The 23,593-nt window shown below is 49.4% G+C and overlaps 1 protein-coding gene across 1 annotated transcript in view; it reads right to left on the reverse strand.

Annotated features, from left to right (window-relative positions):
* UGGT2 (UDP-glucose glycoprotein glucosyltransferase 2) overlaps positions 1–23,593 on the reverse strand; it is a 297,148-nt gene that overhangs the window by 245,346 nt on the left and 28,209 nt on the right. Inside the window, exons 7-8 of the mRNA XM_074962719.1 lie at positions 20,992–21,064; positions 1,844–1,944 (exon numbers count right to left, since the gene is read on the reverse strand). Coding sequence (XP_074818820.1) covers positions 1,844–1,944; positions 20,992–21,064 — 174 coding nt within the window. The remainder of the gene's footprint in view (positions 1–1,843; positions 1,945–20,991; positions 21,065–23,593) is intronic.

Genomic DNA, 23,593 nt, shown 5'->3' on the forward strand with positions numbered 1-23,593 from the left:
TCTCTTCCACGGGGATCTGTAGTGACTCTGTCCCCTTTTTAAGTTTGGAAGGCCTGGCTCATCAGGACATCACATAGAGAAGGGGAGAACAAGGTCACCGGTTAGGTGTCCCTCTGTTCCTGTTGTTCCTCTTCCTCATGCTGCTATTGTTGTACATCTTGAGGAAGCGAAGATGCTCTTCTCCTTCTGTGGGAACCATGGATCTCCTTGGGTCCAAAGTCCCACAACATGGGTACATTCAGCGGTAGTCTCACGGATCTTCTGGGCCCCAGTACTACCCCTGCGGAATCACATAGCCTCTTGGTCCAGGGCCCCAGGGTGCTGGGTACCAACAGGTATAGGGAGAGTACTTTTTCACATAGGAGTGGCATGAGAGCCTGGAGATTCCCGACAGTCAGACTGGGCTCAATAACCTCAAGGGACCCCTTGGAGCATATTCTGGGGATGGGTGTCTCCCACAGCCCTCTTCTTACTCAGAGGATTTGGAACCAGGGTTCAATGGGAGAGCTCTCGGTACTGGAGAAGGTGGCGATGACTTGCCTCTACTCATCAACAGTACCAGTGACAGTCTGGCTCAAACCCTACTCGAAGACAGAGATAGAGAGGGGTACTGCATAGAGATTGGTGCCAGGCACTATGCTCTAGAGAATACCCGTGACTCCAATTCCGGGAGCACCATGAGATCCTCTGGTGCCAAGACACAATCCAGAGTAGATGGCGTCATTTCCTTGACTCGAGCTGTTGAGTAGAGGGTGCCAGATTTGGTGGTGCCAATGTGGTTGACTTGTGTGCCAAGGTATCAGTCCCAGCACCAGAGGGTGGTGCAGTTTTGCCCTTTGAAGAAGCCTTGTTCCAGTCCCTCCAAGTACCAGATGATCCCACTCCTGAACATGAAGTTTCCTGATGACCTGGTACAGGATGGGGACTTCTGCCTCTTCTGACAGGGCTTGGAAGGGAACTTTCCTTATTGTGCTAGTGGGAATGTTCATGTCTCCCTTCTTCCTGCCTGCCCTTGCTCTGCTCTCCTGAATCACTTGGAGCCAGGGGGAGGAGGGGTGGAAGTCTTAGAACTGCTCTGGACCAGAGAACAGGGGCCACTCTTACCTTCTTCAGGCAAGGGAAGTCTTCTCAGCCACAGGTTTTTCCTGCCTTCATGAAGGAACCTTCGGAGTCAGAACCCACTCAGCTGCTTGGTTCTACTCCAAAAGGACATGAACATACTGCACCTAGAATGGACATTAGTTTTCCCCAGGCAGTACACCTGCGTTCTGATAGTATGTGACCTGGAAGGGCTTGTGACCAGCTTGTGATACAGCTTTTAAAGCTGGGGGTCATTGGCATACTCTTCCCACAAATGAAGAGAACTAGGGCTGGGGTGATGGGGTGTGTGCACGCGTATACAGATACCACTCCCAATGCTGGATGGGTGGTTCCAAGAATTAGGGAACCAAACCCGTACAACTATCTCATAACTAATTAACTATAAAATAATAAAACTATTTACAGAGAAATGCTACAAAGTCAGCATGAACCCTGAAGCTCCCAAGAGCAGTAAGGAGGAACCTTATTGCAGACCAGCAGCTCCCTTCATTTCCCTGGTACAGAGCTTGAGGTGGCAGAGGTGTAGGCATGGACCAGATGGACACTGCTCGGAAAATATCTCCAGGTCCTGGGATGCATGTGCAACCTAAAGTCCATTACACATAGGGACAAGCACTTGAAGAATAAAAGTAGTTTTTGGTATAGTTTTTATAATCACCAATACAGCAAAGAAGAATTAAACAAAATGAGTGTCAACTCACAAACAAAACAAACAAACAAACATAGCACACTAAATATATACCTTGTAGCTCCCAGACCTTCAGCGGTTCCAAGTTATTAGTACTTTCAATTAGGTGTTTTCTGAAATCCTTCAGATTATCTTTAAGGTCAGGATACATCTGTCTAGATCAAAACATTAAAAAAAAATCAAATTACCTCCTTCCATCACATACAAAACTGTTTACAGTTTTATCTTGCTTCTGTATTTAAGGTAACAAACAAGAATTTAAACACTTCTATAAACAGAGATTAGGATTTATGAATGCAGCCACAATTTAAGGGCCTCATCTTGAGAATGCTTTAAACACCCACAGCTTCTATTCATGATTTCAAGGAGAACTGAAATTACTCAGTAATTCTCTAGATCAGACCCTAAATAAACTGATGGGTTATTTGAACCTAATTTAGGTTTCTAACAAATAGACAAAATGATATTGTATATGAAATGAACTTTGCTTTAAGTGTATTAAGGGTCTGGCAAATGATCACAAATTTAGAGGATTTAATGCAAACATGGGGCCATGTGCATTCGTGAGTAACTCAACTACCTTCCATGGAGTTACATAAGGGTTGTATTTTGCACATGTTCTTAAACTATTTTCACCAGTCACCTCCCAAAATGTATTATATATTAGAAGGTCACACACTTTGTTGCTTCTGCAGCCTGGATCATATTTCATATACCAGGGGTTCCTTCCATTCCCCCATTCATGCTCAGAAGCTCCCTCTGTGCCACCCTTCTACCACCCTCTGTTTCAGGGACTCCCTGCAACCTCCCTCCCCATGACAGGGCCTCTGTGTGTTCCCCATTCCTCCCCCCATTGCAAGGTCCCTCATTTTTCCCCATTCATGTCAGGGGCTCTGGGGGCCTCCCATTCCCTCTGCATGCCTTAGGCCATCCCCCTCCATTCCAGGACCATTGTGTTCCCCATATTCCCTCCTTCCCCACTATTCTCTTCCTTCTACATGTCAGAGGCAGCTCTATGTGCCCCCTACTCCCCTGTATGGTAGGGTACCCAATTCCTACCCCTATCCCAGGGCCAATATGCTTCTGTATTCCACCTCATACCAGGTCCCCCATTTCCTCCTGCCAGGAGTTCTGTATGACCCCACCACTTCCTACATGCCAGCAGCTCTGTGGTGCCCCTCCTTTTTCTCCTTTGTTTTTTTTATTTTATTTTAACCAAAATCAATAGGGTTCTGCCCATGAACGTCTACAAAATTCCCTGAAATGCATGAATTGATTGGATAGGGGGGTTCAAAAGTTATTACATTATATTCAAACAGAGAAATGCCATCAAGTTGAGTCTAAGTCCTCAAAAATTCCACCAATTAAAGAGAAATTCTGCTCTCTAAACACATGTACACCCCTTTCACAGCACGTCACAATACTAATTGTATATTTTTGATCATTTTGGCAATGTTCAAATACAGCAGTGATAAGCACATTATAAATACTTATGACTTGTCTACACAACAAGTTGGTGTGCTGCAGATTTACACTCTGGCTTGCAGCACAGTAACTTGCTGTGTAGACAAGCCCTTAGATAAAACTAAATAGAGAGGTGGACAGAGAGACTGACATTCGCTTCAGTGGAACCTGTTTGAAGTATAAGAATAGCATTTGGCTCATGTTGTCAATGGAATTCCTAATTTTAAAAGTTGTTCAGCAATCAGTTCAGCTTTTCAATATCACAGCAATCAGAACCGAACCAATTATAAAAAATACCTACTGAAGCCGGTGGATACTGACCCCAGTTACGTAACAAGGGTATTAACTTCTTTTAACCCCTACCATGTTACATGATGGGCCACAAAATAAAAATTTTTATCAGTTCATTTCATCCTTCATTACATGATACCAGAAATAAACTAAATCTCAAACAATAATGCTGCAAATGAAGCCACCTGAATCCTTTGGTCTAGAAGGGCCTGGGCAACCTTGCAGAAAATTGAAGAAGAAAGTTGCAGTATTTCCAAATTCTCCTGGAGGCAAGAGGCATTAAACATAAATCCAGGAGACTGATTTCCTCCACACATCTACATGTGGCAGGTCCAGAGATACTTCCAATCTAAAACTCATTCCAACAGGAGCAGGAAGGAGAATACAGACTAGTAGATTACATCATTCAGAAATTTCAAGAATACTTTATCTCAATCAAAAATTTCACTTGTGCAGGACATATTTTCTTTATAAACTACCATAGGAAACCATAAATCATTAGATTAAAGGCCTACTTAATAAATCTAAGTCATGTGAATTTGAACAGTTAACAGGTGCAATAATTATAAAGTAAATTATTGGTGGTATATTGACAGCTATGTCAAAACAAAATGATTACTAGAAATGGATTTGAGCTTGCAAAGAATAATGGATATTTGTAGGTCTAGTGAAAGCTGCCTCCCAAATAAAAGTGATAGCAAGCAGGAAAAGGTAACAAGATATACAGACAAGATAAAAGGATAACTGCAGAGACTAAGTTTATAATAAATGAGGCAATCAAAATGTGATGCACATGAGAAAGGGTAGATCCACACTTACGGCAAAGTGTACAGTACAGACACTGAATGCCAACTAGCAAGGGCATAACAGCACTGTAGATGGCGAGGTACTGCTTAGCAGAGTAGAGTGCACTACACATCGGAAGCCTACGCTGTATATCCTATATGGGTCTCTACATACCTAAGCAACATCTCCCATGTCTACACTGCTATCTTTGGCAGTGTAGCGTTCTGCTGCCTTCCCACTCCTGGAGCTTTTTCTCGCTACAGTCAAAGACTGTCACAAGGGAAAGGCTCTGGCAGTGGGGATTCTGACAGAGTGCTGGGCAACATCTGCTGATCCAACACTCTAGTCACTGTAACTCTAATTAGTTGTTCTAGAGTAGACCTGATTAAGGCCTGGTCTACACCACAGAGTTAGGTTGACATAAGGCAGCTTATGTTGACCTAACTCTGTAAGCATCTACACTAAAGCTCCCACTGATGTAAGTCACCATTACATCAACTTAACTTCACGTCCACGAGTAATCAATGTAGTTAGGGCAATGCAGTATCCATGTAGACACTGCATTACTTACATCGCCTGTTGGCTGTCAGCCCCATGCAGGGCTCATAGCTGGAGTCGCACTGTCAGCAAACTGTCAGTCTAAGCTGTCAGCCCCATTCAGAGCTCACAGCTGAAGCCCTCCAACCCTGGGGCTGACAGTTTCTTATTCAATCAAACAGTGCACCTTGGTGGGGGAGCACAGAATAGTTCTATTTTTTAGTTCTACTTTCCCTATTCTCCTAGCTGAGGCGATTGCCACCAGGAAGGCCGTTTTCAATGACAGGTATGTAAGCGAACAGGTTGCCATAGTTCGAAGGGAGGTCTAGTCAGGCTTTTCAACATTAGGTTTAGATCCCATGTAGGGGTAGGATGTCAGGGTTGTGATAAAAGGTTTACTATATCTCTGAGGAATGATTTTGTGGTTTGGTGTGATAGCATCAAGTATCCCTTTACTTGTCAGTGGAAGGCTCCTATAGCTGCTAGGTGGACCCTGAGTGAACTGATAGTCTTGATTTTTTAAGAGTCAGTATATAGTCTATGCTCTTTGGAAGAGTAGCGGATGTTGGAGAAATTTTTTGGGAACTACACCAAACCTGATACCTGGACTACTTTTGCTGGTACATATGGCATGATGAGGATCTTCTATTGTGTAATAATACGTCTTGTATCTCCTCCAAGCAGGAGTTTTCTATGCATTGGAACCATGAAAGAGCCAAGACTTGAGGCGGAGACTCCTCAGGTTGGGATGCAGAGTGTGTCCTTCATTCTGCAAGAGGAGGTAAAGTGGATTGGAGAGAGATCAGTGCGTATGTTGTGAGTTGTGACAGGTAAGGATACCAAGTTTGTCTCAGCCAGGTGGAAGCAATCAGTATGATCTGTGCTTCTTCTCTTTTTATTTTAAATAGGACTTTTGACAATAGGGGAAATGGGAGAAAGTCATAGAAAGGTTCTTGTCCCACGGAATAAGAAGAACGTCGCCCAGGGAGTGCTGTTCTATCCCTGCTCTGGAGCAGAAACATGGACATTTCCTCTTCAGGTAAGTGGCAAACAGGTCTGTGGTCGGTGTCCCCCACTGCCTGAATAGGTTGTGGAGCACTGCTGGGTTTATTTCCCATTCATGGCCATGTGGGAACTTGCATGTGAGAGACTGTCTGCCATCAAGTTTTGTGTGCCGAGAAGGTAGGCCGCTGATAGTGTAATATTGTGGGAAATGTACCAGTTCCATAACTTTAGTTCTTCTGAGCAGAGGGAGGGTGAACTGGCTCCTGCTTGTCTATTTATGTAGTCCACACATGTTATGTTGTCTGTTAGGACTCTCGTGTGTTCCCTTGATCAGCAAGAGGAAACTGGTGCAGGCATTCCTGACTGCTCTGGGCTCAAGGAGGTTGATGTGAAGAGAAGTGTCCTTGAACGACGATTTCCTTGTGTTGTAAGGTCATTTAGATGCATGACCCATCCTATGAGGGATTTGTCAGTGGTAAGAAGTAGTGACAGGAAAGTTTGTGAAAAGGGGATCCCTTTGGAAACATTTGCTGGGTTTTTCAACCAGTCCAGAAAGCTTTTGACCTTAGTGAGCAGTGAGAGAGGTTTGTCTAGTCTGTTTCTGTTTGGTCTGTAGACCGAGCTGAACCACATCTGGAGACACCGCATATGAAGCCTGGCATGAAGTATCACCGCTGTGCCAGCTGCCATATGCCCCCAAGAGTTGGAGGCAGTGTCTGGCTGATATTTGGGGGCTGTTTTGTACTGTCTCTATGAGTGTGGCCAAGGAGAGGAGCCTGTGGTGGGGTAGAAGCACTTTGGCCTGTAACAAGTCGAGGTCCGCCCCTATGAATTCCAGGCATTTTACCAGGGCAAGGGTTGATTTCTTGGCATTGATCTGTAGGCCCAGTTCTATGAACAAGTCTTTTGTGGCTTTAGTGACACAGCAAACCTCGTTGACGGAGAAGGCTCTCAAGAGGCAATCATCCAGGTAGGGGTAGATCATGATCCTCTAGGAGCATAGGTGAGCGGTCACTACTGAGAACACTCTCGGAGCCGATGATAGCCTGAAGGGGAGTACTCTGTACTGGTAGTCATTGTTTGCTAGGGTAAATCTGAGAACCTGTCTGTAGGATGGTAGAATTGAAATATGGAAATAGGCATCCTGAAGGTTGAGGATCGAAAACCAGTCTCCCTGTTCCAGTGCTGGAATAATCGTTGCTAGAGTGGCCCTCTTGACTTTTTGAGCTTTGACAAACTTGTTGAGTGCTCTGAGGTCTAGTATGTGTCTCCAACCTCCCTTTCTCTTGGGTATTAGGAATAGCAAGAGTAAAAACCTTTGCCTCATAGATATTGAGGTACTGATTCTATGGCTCCTAACTGGAGGAGGCAATCTATTTCTTGTCACAGTAAACTCTCCTGAGAAGGGTCCCTGAACAGGGACGGGGAGGGGTGTTGTGCGCAGAGAAGAAGGTAAAGTGGATGGAATACCCATTGCAAATGATCTCCAAGACCCATTGGTCCCAGGTGCGATGGAATATGGCAAGGTGGTAGCTGAATGGGGAGGATAGGTTGGTCACCTGTAGTATTTCAGGGGAGTGGTATGTCAACACCTTGACCAATCCGTCAAAATTGGAGTTTTGAGGTAGATGGTTGCAACAAGGAAGGCTGTGGAACTGATGGTTTGCATCTGGAGAACCTAGATTTCTTTCTTTGAGGTTCATAAAAGCATTGAGTTGTGTACTGAGAGGTATGGAATTTATGTTGAGACTGAGTACTAAATGTTCTGATGTCTGGATGTATAGATCTCTAATGAGCAGAGAGTGGCCCTGGTATCCTTAATGGTATAGAGGGACACGTCAGTCTTCAGCAAACAACTTGATGCCTTCAAAGGGAAGGTCTTCCACAGTTGTCTGCACATAACCACTGCCGTAGAGATGGACCGGGTCACTGTATCGGCTGCATGGACAGCTAACTGGAGCCTTGTTTTGGCTGCTAGCTGCCCTTCCTGGTTGCTCTGTGACTCTGGGAGCTGACCAATAAAACTGTTGAGTTTCAAACAGTTAATGTAGTCATACTTGGTCATCAGGCTTGACAATTTGCAATTCAAAAATGCAAAGTCGCAGAGGAGTAGACCTTTCTCCTGAAGAGAACCAAGTGCTTCCTATCATGTGGGTGGATCTCATTTGGTGCTGGTGGCTGTGGAAGTTTACTCTGTCCACAAAGATGGAGTTGGGGGAGGGTGGGAAAAAAGAAATCCCGCCTTCTAGCTGGAACGTAGTATTTTTTATCAGCCCATTTCCAAATAGGCGTCATGGAAGCTGGGGTTTGCCATCTAGTTTTTGCAGGGTCCAGTCGGAGGAGGAAGAATACAGGATGTCAAGGAGTTCAGTGAGTGTCCTTTCCTTCCTCCAGAAGTATATGCATTGTGGCTGCAGCCACTTTTGAAATGTCACGGAGTAGCCAGAAATCATCAGCTAAGGGTCCCTTTTCCCCAACCAGGATATGAATTTCAAGAAGTGCTTCTCTTGCAAAGAGGCTATCTCTGTGGCAGACAAACACTCTTGCTGCATATGCTGCCTCGGGGAAGGCCACATTTCCCAGGAGTGTGGTCTCTGCCAACAACTCAGACCCAGGTCTCGAAAAGACAGGGAGTTGAGACAGAAGATCATCTTTATGGCGGCAACCCTGCAACCTTCCCCAGTCCGTGCCAGGAGTCACCCAGAAGGCACAAGTCTTCCCCACAGCCCTCAACATGCAAGGGCCCTGACTCAAAGAAACCAGCTGTGAATGCCTCTCATAAAGACATCAAAAAAAGAGAGTAGTGAGTCTCCAAGCTGGCCGTAAAAGATCTCCGGCATGCTCGGTACCATCAGCACCAAGACAATCCAAGCCCGGTACCCACGGCTCACAAAGGTCTGGAACGGCAGGTACTGCTGACGTGCCTACGGATCTGATGGGCACAGTTACTGAGCCAAGGGTATTGATGGACAAAGATAAGAGTAGAGAGTACTCCAGTAAGAAAACGCTGCAGGTACGCACTGTACCTTCAACACCGTCATCTGTGCCCCATTCAGCACTGCAACGTTCAGTGTGGGCAAGATCCCAGACTCCCTCCATTCCACCACTAGCACCGGGGCGGTCAGCACTGCTGAAATCATGGCACACAGGTGAACTCAGGGTATCTGATATACCACAGTCTCCTCTTCTCGGAACCAGGAACTCGGAACCGAGTTTTCTCCCAGTACCTGCCAGTTCTCTTCAGTACCTGCCATGCACCTCCACTTTCTAGACAGTGAGCCAGAGGAGGTCTCCCATCACTCCTCCCATGTTCCCTATAATTCCCGTTATGAAGGGGCTCCTTGGTCATACCCTGAGCCTGCCCCACCCCCACCATGGTACGACCATAGGGCACCACCGCCAGGTTCTATCCCACCACCCCAGTGGCCCTACTGGGATCCCTGGGCATCATATCACCCCCACACTTCTCAGGCTTCGAGACTCACCCATGAGACCCTTAGACGATCTCTCTCGGCTATGGCATCCAGAACCTCAGAACCTCCAGAGGAGATTATAGAGGAATAGGAGTATGGATTGGAGGAACAGGTTACCCTGAGAACCAAGGTATCTTTCTCCTTCCCTGATGAAACAGTCATGCCCCTGCCATGTACATTGGTTACTTACCCTACACCAGGTGTCTCAAACATGCGGCCCGCCAAGATCCCCACAGCCCCCCCATCCCCTCCCCAGCACGCCACCTCCCCAGCCTACCTCCAGGCCAGGGGTTGGCAAACTATAGCCCTGGGCTGGATCCGGTCCCTCAGGGCTTTGGATCCGGCCCACAGATTTGCCAACCCCGGGGTGCTGAGGGCCCTGCACCGCTTTGGAAAGTGGCGGGCGCCGCTTCCCTGCAACCCCGGGGGGAGGGGGAGCAGAGAACTCCGTGAGTTGTTCTTGCCCGTGATTACTTCCCCTGAAGCTCCCATTGGCCGGGAACAGGGAACCGTGGCCAATGGGAGCTTCAGGGGAGGTACCCAGGCAAGAACAGCTCACGGAGTTCTCTGCACCCCCTCCCCCCGGGGGCTGCAGGGACAGCCTACCTTGAGCAGCATGGGGCCTCCTTCCCAGAGCAGCATGGGGCCGGGGCCAGGAGCCTACCCTGGCCCCGGTGCGCACCCCTGCCAACCCAGAGCCACTCAAGGTAAGCAGCGCCAGGCTGGAATCTGAACCCCTCCTGCACCCCACACCCCAACTCCCTGCCCTGAGCCCCTTGCCTGCACCCCAACCCCCTACCGAGCCCCCTGCCACACCTTGTATCCCTCCTGCACCCCAACTCCCTGCTCTTAGCCCCCTGCCACACCCTAACCCTCTGCCACACCCCACACTCCCTCCTGCACCCCAACTCCGTGCCCTGAGCCCCCTGCTGCACCCCACACTCCCTCCTGCACCCCAACCCCCTGCCCTGAGCCCCCTGCTGCACCTCACGGGCAGGGGTGGAGTGGGGGGGGCAGGGGCAACGGGGGGGGGGGTGATGTGGCCCTCGGGCCAACCTACGAGTCCTCATGTGGCCCTCCTGGTGATTCGAGTTTGAGACCCCTGCCCTACACTAACTGTGGGTCTTCAAGATGTGTTGTCCACATGTATTTCACTTCTGGTGTGCATGTGCCTGATGGACTGAGATCAGAATCTTGTGAACAGCAGTGTCTGTTGGGGCCACACCAGAGTCCCACAGCCAAAGACACAAAGGGCTGGGCAGACAACTGCTCTTCAGTTCCTTCACAAAAACAAAATCCAGAGTATCAAGGATTCCAAAGTGATGGGGAAGGAGAGCAGAACATGGAATCCAAGTGGAAACTACTTCTCAAAGAACCACAGTTAGCATGGGGTAAGTAACCATTCCTTTTCTCTGAGTGACTGCTCACATGTATTCCCCTTCCGATGACTCACAAGCACTGAACTCAAGTCCTGGTGAGTATTCTGAGTTTACTGACTACGGGACAGCTCTGCTGAAGTAGGTGCTGGATCTGAATTCCTCTACCAAGGAGTGGTGCTGAGTGAAGGTGTGAACGGAGTTCCAGGTAGCTGCTTTAAAAATCTCTGAAACTGGGACACATCACAGTGAAAAAATAGAGACTCCCTGAGCTCTGGTGGAATTGGTCCTAACCTGTCCAAGTGGGGTTTAAATGGGTCATTGCCTAGCATGTCTTAATACAGTCTGTGACCCATTTAGACAATCTCTGAGTGGAGATCGAGAATGCTAGGAACAATTTTGGAGAATTCCTCAAAGGTTCTGTTGTGTCTAGATAGTAAGGCTATGTCTAGACAGCCCTACAGTTCAGACTACAGTGGTGTGAACTGCAGCGTGTACTAGCATGCTGCACTGTAACTCCAGCGTGTGGATGCTGCTGGCACAAACTAAAACTCTTTAAATAGGACTATGTTAACACAAACTAGGTAACCTTATCGTTACCAAATGAGCAGTGATGTAGATAAGCACTAAGACAGAGATCTGACAACAACCAGGGTGTGAAGTTTAGCTTCTTCCCAAGTGGTGTGAGGCAGATCATCTGATTAAGATTAAAATCAGAAACCACTTTAAATAAGAACCTTGGTAAGGTTCTAAAGTAATTTTGCTCCTGTGGAATACTACTTAAGAGGGCCCCGCTGTAAGGGCTTGAATATTTCCTATCCTTCTGTTTAAGGTTATGGCCACTAAGAAACGGTTTTCATGGATAGGTGGTACAAAGAGCAGGTCACCAAATGCTCAAAAGGAGATCCTATCAAACTTGTTAAAACAACGTTGAGGTCTCAGGAGGGCAGAGGGTCTCTGACTGGTGGTAAGACATGAAGTAGACCCTTGAGAAATCTAGCCACTGTCAAATGACAGAAGACAATGGGGCCTTCCAGAAGGGAACAGTGAGGAAAGATAGCCACAAGGTGCATTCTTAGGGAGCTTATGGAAAGGCCTAAACACTTTAAGTACTCCAGGATACTAGCCAGCAGTGCTTTCAAGGGAGACAGACAATTCTCCAATGCCTAGAGAGAGAACCTCTTCTATTTAGCAGCTTAAGTAGGTCTGGTAGAGTCCTTTCTCCAGCAAGCTAGGATGTTTTCAATGCTAAGGAGCAGTATCCATCAGAGGATGTCAGCCAGCCAACACCCAATCTATGAAATGAAGAGATGTTGTGTCCAGGTATAGGACTTCTCCCTTCAATTGCATCATCACTTCTGGGTATGTTGGAAGCGTTAGGCACTGACCTAAGAACAGGAATCTATTAAAATGGTTATCTTCAGATAAATACCAACTCTCAGTCCTCAAACATGAATGGATATCCTCTACAGAATGGCTCATATGGCCATAATGTGCAGTTGGGCTATGCAATGCTGTTAACTTATATTTTCCCAAAATTTCAGAGGGAGATGAAATGGGACAGAAGATGGGAGTCTAGCAGTAGTTATCAAGTCAGGCCAAGAAGTGATTTTAGCTTATATTTGTAGTTCAAATAGAGAGAGATGTTTATGAGAAAAACAGAACAGAAACGAAGAAAAAATACGTGGGGATAGGCATCATGGATGGGGGACATAAGCAGTCTGACCTAGTGGTCAGAGTGGGAGATCAGCCTAGTGGTTAGAGCCAATAAAAAGAACCAGGAGTCAAAGTCAAGGGTCAGAGCCGGAGTCAGAAGCCAGGCAAGGGATCAAGGCTGGAACAGACAGGAGACGGATGGGAACAAGAGAGCAGCAGGTGTGGAGCAAGGGTGGGAATGAGGCAGGAGCAAAGCTAGGAATGATGCTGGGAACAAGGCAGACACAGGAGATATCACCATTGCGGGCGTAAACATTGAGCAGCTGGAAACCTGCCACTGCTATTAAATGCAGAACGGCTGGCTCCTTAGCAACCAACTGGGAAGGCCAGCCAATCAGGTGATTCTGCCTCAGCCCAGCTAGGGTCATTAACCAGCCTGAAGACTGAGCTGGCTAGCTCCAGGCTCAGCTGAGGGAACTCAAGCCTGTAGTTCCTAAGAATTACCCTCACTTTCAGAGGTGCCTTCTAGGGACCCTCGGACTGGGCTTCTTAGGATGGGTCCAATGAAAGTCCCATACTAATCCTGGTGCATGAACATTCTCTGCTGATTCCCACAATTGGTCATCAGGACAGTAGCTGTCCTAGTACACCAAGTAATAAAGCTTGCCCCAAATTTGCTTGGAGTCAAGAATCTGTCTGATAATATATTCTTCATGCCCATAGTCTGTTATGGCAGCTGGAGGTGGGCTGGGTCAACCTGGGTAAGGGGTTTTTAAGGTAATGTTTCAAAAGAGAGACGTGGATGGGTCTTCATTGACTCTGATAATCGAAGACTGAAAGTCATCCGGCTGATTTGCTCAAGAATCCCAAATGGACCTATATGTTGGTGATAACCAGCTTACTCAATGGTAGGATTCATTTGAGAGTCCAAGTTGATTTGAGATTCCCCAGTGCTAAAGCTAGGTGCAGCCTGGCAGCACCAATTAGCACAACACTTACAGGTTTCTTTGGTGGCTTCCAAATGTTCTATAAGTTCTTGTTATATGTGATGCACATGAGTGACCAAGTTTGCTGCTGCTGGGACTGGGGAGTCTGTGAGCAATGCTGGTCGAAAGCAGGGATGGAAGCCATGAATGGGATCAAGCAGGCTCTGTCGGGCAGAGGTACGGATTGAATTGTTATAGGTGACCTCGGCCTCTGGCAGCAGGGAAACCTAGTTATAATGGTGATAATTTAGGAAGCACGGGAGTTATTGCTCCAAGATCTGGTTTACCCATTCAGTCTACCCATCGGTCTGTGTGCGGTATGCCGAAGATGTAAGGAGTTTTACACCCAGGATTTAAAAACTCATGCCCAAAACAGGAGACAAGTTGTGGACCTCAATCCAACAGCATGTTGGTCCGCAGTCCATGGAACCAGAAAACAAGTTCTAGGAAGAGATGGGCTTTTTCCAGGGAAGATGGGACCATGCAATAAGAGACAAAGCATGGCATCTTGGTTAAGAGGTCAGCTGTGACTAGCATGACTGTACAACCATCGAAGACAGGTAATTCTACAATGAAGTTGAGGGAAATGGTGGACCAGGGCTGAGATGGGTGGGCAACAGCTAAAGGAAACTGAGTGACTTCCAGCAAGGGTTCTTTGTCCGTAAACTCACGTCACAGGAATTAATGAATTTCATCACATTTGTGCGTATTCCTGCCCACCAGAATTTCCATGAAATGTTTTTTGTTTTGGTTCAACCAAAGCAACTGGCAAGGGAGAAGTTGTGACATAACTTCAAAACTAGGTTGACCATCTAGGACATAAATGCTTTCTCTGTTTTAGAGAATTCCATTCTGTAGCTGGAAATGTGAACTAGGCTGGATGTCTACACTGCCCAACATCTGGTGAATCTGGATGGCAAATGGGTTGTGAGGCAGCAGCTACTGAACTATGGACATTAGGTTCCTGTCCACAGTTCCACTGACAAAATTAGACAATTTAAAAACTGTTGAAAATGGTTCCACGCATGAGTCAACATTTTCATTCTCATGGGAAAGGGCATTCACCCTTCCATATCTTGCACCCGTGCAGCACATCACAATGAACTCAAATCAAGAAAAGAAAAGTGGCCAGTGGATCTGGAGCTGATCTAGATTTCTGGCAATGCAGAAATATTCTTAGGTTTTAGTGCTTTATGAGAACCTCAACTGCAAACCCAGCCCCTTCTAAGAGGTACTGCCACTCTTTAAGACATATTTTAATCGCTCGCTGCAACTTATCCTATATGTCAAGGTTTCTCTCTGCCAGGATTAATTTTCGGTAAATGAAACAGGCCCAGGGCTCGGAAAGTAACTTTGGACCAGACTGATGTGGGCTCTCACTTGGGCCTTGGACTGGCCCTTGATGAACCAGTCATGGAACCGCAGTGTCATGGGATGGACGAAGACCAACCAGCCGTGAAACAGGGGATGGAAAGCCGAGATGGTTGCCAGGTGCACCTTGACTGGGGACAGCGACAGGCCCTGGAGCTTCAGATATGAGCAAACAGTCCAGGATGACTTGGGGGGGGGGGCTTCCTGCACTGGGATGCGGTGATCTGAGGCCCAACATGTGAACTGCTTACATTTTGCTACGTAGGTAGCCCTGGTGGAGGGTTTCCTGCTGCCCAGCAGGACCTGCTGAACACTGCCTCTCCTCCTCACAGAAACCAGGCCATCAGGTGCAGCGCTGCCAGGTTAGAATCATAGAAGATTAGGGTTGAAAAAGACCTCAGGAGGTCATCTAGTTCAACCCCCTGCTCAAAGCAGGACCAAACCCAACTAAATCAACCCAGCCAGGGCTTTGTCAAGCCGGGCCTTAAAAACCTCTAAGGATGGAGATTTCACCACTTCCCTAGGTAACCCATTCCAGTGCTTCACCATCCTCCTAGTGAAATAGTTTTTCCTAAATTCCAACCTAGACCTGCAACTTGATACCATTGCTCCTTGTTCTGTCATCTGCCACCACTGAGAACTGATGAGCTCCATCCTCTTTGGAACCTCCCCTTCAGGTGGTTGAAGGCTGCTATCAAATCCCCCCTCATTCTTCTCTTCTACAGACTAAATAAGCCCAGTTCCTCAGTCTCTCCTCATAAGTCATGTGCTCCAGCCCCCTAATCACTTTTGTTGCCCTCCACTGGACTCTCTCCAATTTGTCCACATCATTTCTATAGTGGGGGCCTCAAAACTGGATGCAATACTACAGATGTGGCCTCACCAGTGCCGAATAGAGGGGAATAGTCACTTCCCTCAATCTGCTGGCAATGCTCCTACTAACGCAGCCCAATGTGACATTAGCCTTCTTGGCAACAAGGGCACACTGTTGATTCATATCCAGTTTCTTGTCTCATAATCCCCAGGTCCTTTTCTGCAGAACTGCCGATTAGCCAGTCTGTCCCCAGCCTGTAGCTGTGCATGGGATTCTTCCTTCCTAAGTGCAGGACTTAGAAGGGTTTCTTCAGGTATGTTAGCAACAAGAAGAAAGTCAAAGAAAGTGCGGGCCCCTTACTGAATGAGGGAGGCAATCTAGTGACAGAGGATGTGGAAAAAGCTAATGTACTCAGTACTTTTTTTGCCTCTGTCTTCACGAACAAGATCAGCTCCCAGACTACTGCACTGGGCAGCACAGCCTGGGGAGGAGGTGATCAGCCCGCTGTGGAGAAAGAAGTGGTTCGGGACTATTTAGAAAAGCTGGAGGAGCACAAGTCCATGGGGCCGGATGCGCTGCATCCGAGAGTGCTAAAGGAGTTGGCGGATGTGATTGCAGAGTCACTGGCCATTATCTTTGAAAACTCATGGCGATCAGGGGAAGTCCCAGAAGACTGGAAAAAGGCTAATGTAGTGCCAATCTTTAAAAAAGGGAAGGAGGAGGATTCTGGGAACTAAAGGCCAGTCAGTGTCACCTCAGTCCCCGGAAAAATCATGGAGCAGGTCCTCAAGGAATCAATCCTGAAGCACTTACACGAGAGTAAAGTGATCAGGAACAGTCAGCATGGATTCACCAAGGGAAGGTCATGCCTGACTAATCTAATCGCCTTCTATGATGAGATTACTGATTCTGTGGATGAAGGGAAAGCAGTGGATGGAAGAATCCCATGCACCACTACAGACTAGGGACCGAATGGCTCGGCAGCAGTTCTGCAGAAAAGGACCTAGGGGTTACAGTGGACAAGAAGCTGGATATGAGTCAACAGTGTGCCCTTGTTGCCAAGAAGGCCAATGGCATTTTGGGATGTATACCTAGGGGCATCACCAGCAGATCGAGGGATGTGATCGTTCCCCTCTATTCGACATTGGTGAGGCCTCATCCGGAGTACTGTGTCCAGTTTTGGGCCCCACACTACAAGAAGGATGTGGAAAAATTGGAAAAAGAGCCCAGCGGAGGGCAACAAAAATGATTAGGGGACTGGAACACATGACTTATGAGGAGAGGCTGAGGGACTGGGATTGTTTAGTCTGCGGAAGAGAAAAATGAGGGGGGATTTGATAGCTGCTTTCAACTACCTGAAAGGGGATTCCAAAGAGCATGGATCTAGACTGTTCTCAGTGGTAGCTGATGACAGAACAAGGAGTAATGGTCTCAAGTTGCAGTGGGGAAGGTTAGGTTGGATATTAGGAAAAACTTTTTCACTAGGAGGGTGGTTAAGCACTGGAATGCGTTACCTAGGGAGGTGGTGGAATCTCCTTCCTTAGATATTTTTAAGGTCAGGCTTGACAAAGGCCTGGCTGGGTTGATTTAGTTGGGGATTGGACTAGATGACCTCCTGAGGTCTTTTTCAACCCTAATCTTCTATGATTCTGGCCACCAGTCCGGAGACAAGAGGACATGGCTCGGCACCGTGACCACTAGGTCCAGGGGGTGCCTGCTGGGAACGTACACTGAAGCCAACCACGCTTGCAGGGGCCTCAGATAAAGCCAGGCATGGCTTACCACATAGGTGCACATGGCCCAACAGTCACAGGCAAGTGTGGGCTGTGGTGAGAGGCTGGTTCTGTATGTGTCCGATCAAGTCTGACATGGCTTGAAGGCATGCTTCTGGCAAGAAGGCCCTGGTGCGCATGGAGTCGAGAACTGCACCAATGAACTCTATGCATTGAACCTGCGTTAATGTGGATTTTTCTGTGTTTATTAGGAGACCAAGATCGCCGCAGGCAGAGCACACCAGATTGAGGCTCCTCTGGACCTGCTCCGGAGACTTGCCCTAGATGTGCCAATCGTCGAGATACGGGAAGATCTGAACCCCTCGATGCCTCAGGTAAGCCACCACCAGTGCCACGCATTTCATGAATACCCTGGGGGCCGAGGACAGGCCAAAAGGCAGCGCTGTAAACTGGAAGTGGCGCCCTGCCATATAAAGCACAGGAACTGTCTGTGCCCCGGGAAGACAGAGACATGAAAGTGTCTTTTAAATCAAAAGCGGCACACCAGTCCCCCAGATCCAGAGAAGGGATGATGGAGGCCAGGGATACCATGCAGAACTTCAACTTCACGAGAGATTTCTTGAGGCCCCGCAGGTCCAGGATGGGTCGGAGCCCTTTTGCCCTCAGGATTAGGAAGTAGCAGGAATAGAATCCTCTTCCTTACATATCACGAGGAGTCTCCTCCAAGGCCCCCAGATGTAGGAAGCTCTCGACCTCCTGAATGAGGAGCTTGTGAGAAGGGTTCCTGAAGAGGGACAGGGAAGGAGGGGGATGGGAAGGAGGGGCAGCCACAAATTGCAGGGTGTAGCCCCGAGCCACTATGTCCACGATCCAACAGTCTGAGATAACCCGTGACCAGGCTGAACGGTAAGGGAACAGACGGTCAAGGAAAGGGCGGGAGGGATCCGGGCAGTTGGCTGGTGTGTCGTTCCCAAGCGCACCCTCAAAATGAGTGCTTCTGGCCCACATGGTGTTTCACTGGGCCAGCCTGTGCAGGAGATCAGGATGATGAACGGCTGTGGTGGTTGAACCCAGTGTCCCTTTTCCTCGTAGGCCCCTGCTAAGGCTGCCACTGCCTAGGTGGCGGAAGAGGCCAGAACGGCTGCCTGGATGACTGCGGTGTGTGCATCCCCAGGGAGCGGCGGGTCGCCCTCATATCCTTTAGGCTGTTCAGACGTGCATCCATTTGGTCAGAGAACAGACCAACCCTGTCAAACAGAAGGTCCTGAATCGAGGCCTGAATCTCCTGGGACAGGCTGGAGGTCCCTTCGTCCACCAGGGTCACGAACTCCTGGGCCGCCTCCTGGGACATGGAGTCCTTAAACTTGCAGAGAGAGTTCCACAAGTTAAAATTATAGCGGCGTGGGAGGGCCTGGTGGTTTGCCACCTGAAACTAGAGGGTGGCCATAGAATAAATCTTTCAACCGAACAAATCCAGTCTCTTCGCCTCTTTGTTCTTGGGGTAGAACTGTTGGGCCCATTTGCTGGCCGCCGACACAACCAACAACCCCCGTGGCAGATTAGTGTATATGTATTTGAACCCTTTCACGGGAACAAACTACTTCTTTTCCACCCTTTTTGAGGTGGGGGGGGGGAATCGAGGACGGGGTTTCCCAGATGGTTTTGGCAATGTTCAAGACCCCTTCGTGTATTGGGAGAGCAACCCGGATTGTGGTGGACCCAAAGAGCACATTAAATAATGGTTCCATCTGTTCCTCCATTTCCTCGGCCTTGAGGCCCAAATTAGCCGCCACCGTGTGGAGCAGTGCCTGATGCTCATGGAAATCGTCCGGTGGGCTAGCTCTAGAAGGCCCTGCCACTGCTTTGTCCGCGGAGGAGGATGATTGGATGACAGGGGAGGTCTGGAGGTGTTCTCACCCACCGGGGAGGGAGGCCTTAGGGTGAGTACCAGCTCCTCACCCAAGGCAGTTGCCGGTATGTCCTACACCGAGGCCAGTGCTGCAGGTACCAGGGGCGTCGCTGGCAGTCTGTCTTATGCAGCAACCGAGGGCTGGCATACTGTGAACGCCCCATGCATTCCAATACGGCCACTGGGTCGGCCACTGGCTCTGCTGCCAGGCCGGTGTCGAAGATGACACACCCTCCAAAGTGCAATCACATTGTCTGGGTGAGGGGCTGAATTGTGCCTCTGAGCCTGAGAAGTTGTCCACCTCCGGTGACCAGGGCGGGGTTGTGGAGGCTTGAGTCTGACAGCTCACCGTCACCACCAGAGACCGGTGCTGGGAATAGTCCGACCAGTCCTGGGGGTAGGAGAAGCAGCATCAAGCCAGGGAACACCCTCGAGGTCTCGGCAACAGCGACCGACAGCAGGACGAGGACCGGTGCCAGGGATATCGACGATGACTGGGCGAGCCTCAGCACAACGAGGGGGATTGGGAGCGTGATGCCAATGGCTCGTAACGACAGGCCGGAGACCTGGGTTGGCATGCAGACCAAGAACGTGGTGACCTAGGGCTCTGTCTTGGCTCCGGAGACCGTTGGTGCTCGCCTAACTTGTGTGAGGCCTTGCCAGTGGGCTTGCCCTCACAGGAAGCCATAGCTTGTTCCTTTTGCCACAAGTGGTATCGGGTGTGGTGGAGGCACTTTCAGTTCTCCTGGCACTGGGACCTTGAAGTGGGTAGGCTGAGCCATTAGCCTAGGCCCTTTAGCACTCCTCGGAGTCAGTGGGGGGTACTTATGGGGGAAAGAACACCACACAGCTGAGCTCTTAAGTGGGTCCTTTAGTGGGCATGAGGTCCGAGCAGGGTCCTTTGTCCAAAGCCCCTTGGTCGGGCTTGGCCTTCTTAGTCCTTTTCTTTGGTACTGGCAGCAGGGCTTGGTGCCGAGAGGACCCTGATGCTGGAGGTGCACTATGCACTGAAGTTGAAGAGCTGGGTGCTGGATCGGGCCGCTCCGTCTCTGAAGTTGGGCACAGGGCAGCCTGCATCAGGAGTACCCTGAGGCGTATGTCGCACTCTCTTTTAGTTGAAGGATGAAAGCTCTGGCAGATGCGACAACACTCCTTTATATGGGTTTCCCCGAGACACAAAAGACTACTCTTATGCAGGTCACTAACAGGAATAGGCCTGTTACACAATGAGCAGGGCTTGAAACACAGAGCGCGGGGCATGTCCTGCCGGGGACAAAGTCCCCGCTGGGACACAAGCTAACTAAACACTTAACGGGTACTTAACTACTAATTAACAATGATTTAAACAATTTACAGGTAAAGCACAAGGCTAAACTAGACAAAAAAAACCGCTGAGTACTTGCGAAGCAAAAGACAGAGGTGCTCTGACTGACTATCACAGGCGGTAAGAAGGAACTGAGTGGGTGCAGGGCCGGCGGCGGCTGATATACCGTGCCATGAGCGCAGCACTCCAGAGGGTGCCACAGCCAGCCCTAAGGGTACTGCTAAGGCGAAAGTCTCCGACAGCCGCGCACATGGGCACGCACACACCTACAATGGAATCAACATGAACAAGCACTCGAAGAATAACTGATAAATACAGTTAAACAGTGAAGTACACAAACACACAAAAATTAGCCAATGTTGAGTCAACTCATTGCCAGAACAAATTTTCATATCATATGTCTGAACTTTTGTTTTAAGCTCAAAAAACAGCTATTTTACAAATGAAGAAGTTTAATTGTAAATTAAGTCAACTCACTTTAATTTGCCAAAGAGAAATCCCTGGACTTCACCTGCCTCATCATCTTCCTCTTCCGTTGTGTCATTTGTGGCTGAACACATGGAACACACATAAAACACAAAACAAGAAAATTACTGAGACGTTGCACTCCAACCCCCGGCCACAGCCTGGTGAAAGTGAGAGAGGGTGGGCGAGAGTTAGTGACGGAGGGAAGGGGGATGAAGCAAGCATGGGCAGGGCCTTGGAGAATGGGTGGGGTAGGGGCAGGGCCTCAGGAGAAGGCACAGGGCAGGGGTGTTCGGTTTTGTGCCATTAGAAAGTGGGCAACCCTAGTTTTTAAGCATGGTTTTCTGAAAAAGTGCTAAACATGGTTGCTTCTGGCCTCCATTGCTGTACATAGTAAAACTGCACAAGTCCACTTCTAACAGTTTTTGTCAGGACTGAGTGTCAGGAACCATTGGGCTGAGTTCCCTCAGCTGAGCCAGGAGCTAGCAGGTTCAAACTTGATTCCAGTTAATTAGCCCAGCTGGGCTGCAGCAGGATCGTCTGATTGGCTGAAAGAAGCCTGTTAGCCTTCATGTAAGTTCAGCACAAGGAGCAGGCCGCTGGCTGCTCATCAATAGCATCTCCAACTATGATTAAGGCTGTGAGTTTGTCACGGGGGCCACGGAAGTCACGGATTCCATGACTTTCCGTGACCTCCATGACTTCTGTAGCGGCTGGTGCGCCTGGCTCAGGGCAGCTCAGGCAGCCCCTGTGCCAGGTGCACCAGCTGCTGCTGGGGCAGTCTCAGGCCACTGCGCCCCTCCACCCAGCAGCAGCAGAGTTTGGGTGTTGGAGGGGGCAGGGAGTTAGGGCACAGGGTGGGGTGAGGCAGGCTCTGGGCAGCGCTTACCTGGGGGGCTCCCCAGAAGCAGTGACATCCCTCTTGTTCAGCTGCTAGACAGAGACGTGGCCAGGCAGCAGCGTGCACTGCCTCTGCCCAGAGCGCCAGCTTCGCAGCTCCCATTTGCCGGAAACTGCCACCAATGGAAGCTGTGGGGGTGGTGCCTGTAGGCAGAGGCAGCACACAGAGCTGCCGGGCCACATCTGCCTACCCCAGGTAAGTGCTGCCCAGAGCCCACCTCACCCCATCCAGTGCCCCAACCCCCTGCTCCCTCCCATACCCAAACTCTGCTGCTGCTGGGGGTGGAGGCACGGAGCCAGGTAGGGAACCTGCTGGACCCGACAACCCCCTCCTCCAGCACCAGCAGGGTCCCGGGTCATGTGCTGCCGCCCACCCCCTCCCAGCACCCAGGCTGCCCTGCCCCAATTTTTAGTCAAGGGTATATAGTAAAAGTCATGGACAGATCACGGGCCATGAATTTTTGTTTACTGCCTATGACCTGTCTGTGACTTTTACTAAAAATACCCATGACTAAAATGTAGCCTTAACTATGATGGCTCATGTGTCTGCCTTGTACCCAGCCTTGCTCTTAGCTTGTTCCTGTTCAGTTCCAGTCTGCTCTAGCCCTATTCCAGTGCTGCTCCATTGCCCAGCTTCCGACTCTGATCCTTGGCTCTGGTTATCGACTCTTGGCTCTGGCTCTGTCCCTTGCCTTGATTCCTGGTTCCTGATTCTGGCTTTGGTCCATGGCTCTGGCTCCTAGCTCCTGAACCCAGCTCTATCCTGTAGGTCAGGTATGAGCTTTGGGTGCAGGTTCCAGGTGGGGTCAGAAATAAGGGATTCAGGTTATGGGAGAAGGCTCCAGGCTGGAGTGCAGGGGGGTGAGGACTCCAGCTGGGGGTCCAGGCTCTGGGGTGGGGCCAGGGATGAGGGGTTTGGGGTTCAGGAGGAGGCTCAGGGCTGGGAGAGGGGGGAGTGCGGGATCTGGGAAGGAGTTTGGGTACAGGAAGGGACTGCAGCCTGGTACAGGGGGTTGGGATGCAGGAGTGGGTGCAGGGTCCTAGCGGCACTTATCGTGGCTCCCAGGAAGCGGCTGCCAGGTCCTTGCAGCCCCTGGGCACATGGGTGGCAAGGGAGGCTCCGCACACTGTCCCCACACCCAGAGGTGCCACCCCCCGCAGCTCCCATTGGTTGCATTTCCCGGCCAATGGGAGCTGCAGAGCCAGCACTCGGGGAGAGGGCAGCGCACGGAGTCTCCCTGGCCACCCTTGCGCCTAGGGGCTGCAAGGACCTGGCAGCCGCTTCCAGGAGCCATGCGGAGCTAGTGCAGGCAGGGAGCCTGTCTTAACCCCAGGCTCTCACTGCACCGCTGATCAGACTTTTAACAGCCCGATCAGCGGTGCTGACCGGAGCTGCCAGGGTCCCTTTTCAACCAGGTGTTCCAGTCGAAAACCGGATGCCTGGCAACCCTATTAAAAACTGTAGTCGTAATGGCTTTCTGAAGCAATGCTGAGTATGGTTGGTCCTGGTTTACATTTGCAGTTAAACATGAGCAGCTAAACCTATTGATAACATCGTCAACAGTGGGTAATAACTTTTTTAGTATAAATCAGACCTCAAAGTCCACACTTCACACTCCTAGCACAGATGGGAACTCTTATGATTCTAGAGTTCTGAGCCATTACTCTAACCAGGCAACATGCACTGCTGCTGCAGAAAAAGACACTGACACCT

This window comes from Natator depressus, chromosome 1 (genome assembly GCF_965152275.1).
Source record: "Natator depressus isolate rNatDep1 chromosome 1, rNatDep2.hap1, whole genome shotgun sequence".
Classification (NCBI taxonomy): Eukaryota; Metazoa; Chordata; order Testudines; family Cheloniidae; genus Natator; species Natator depressus.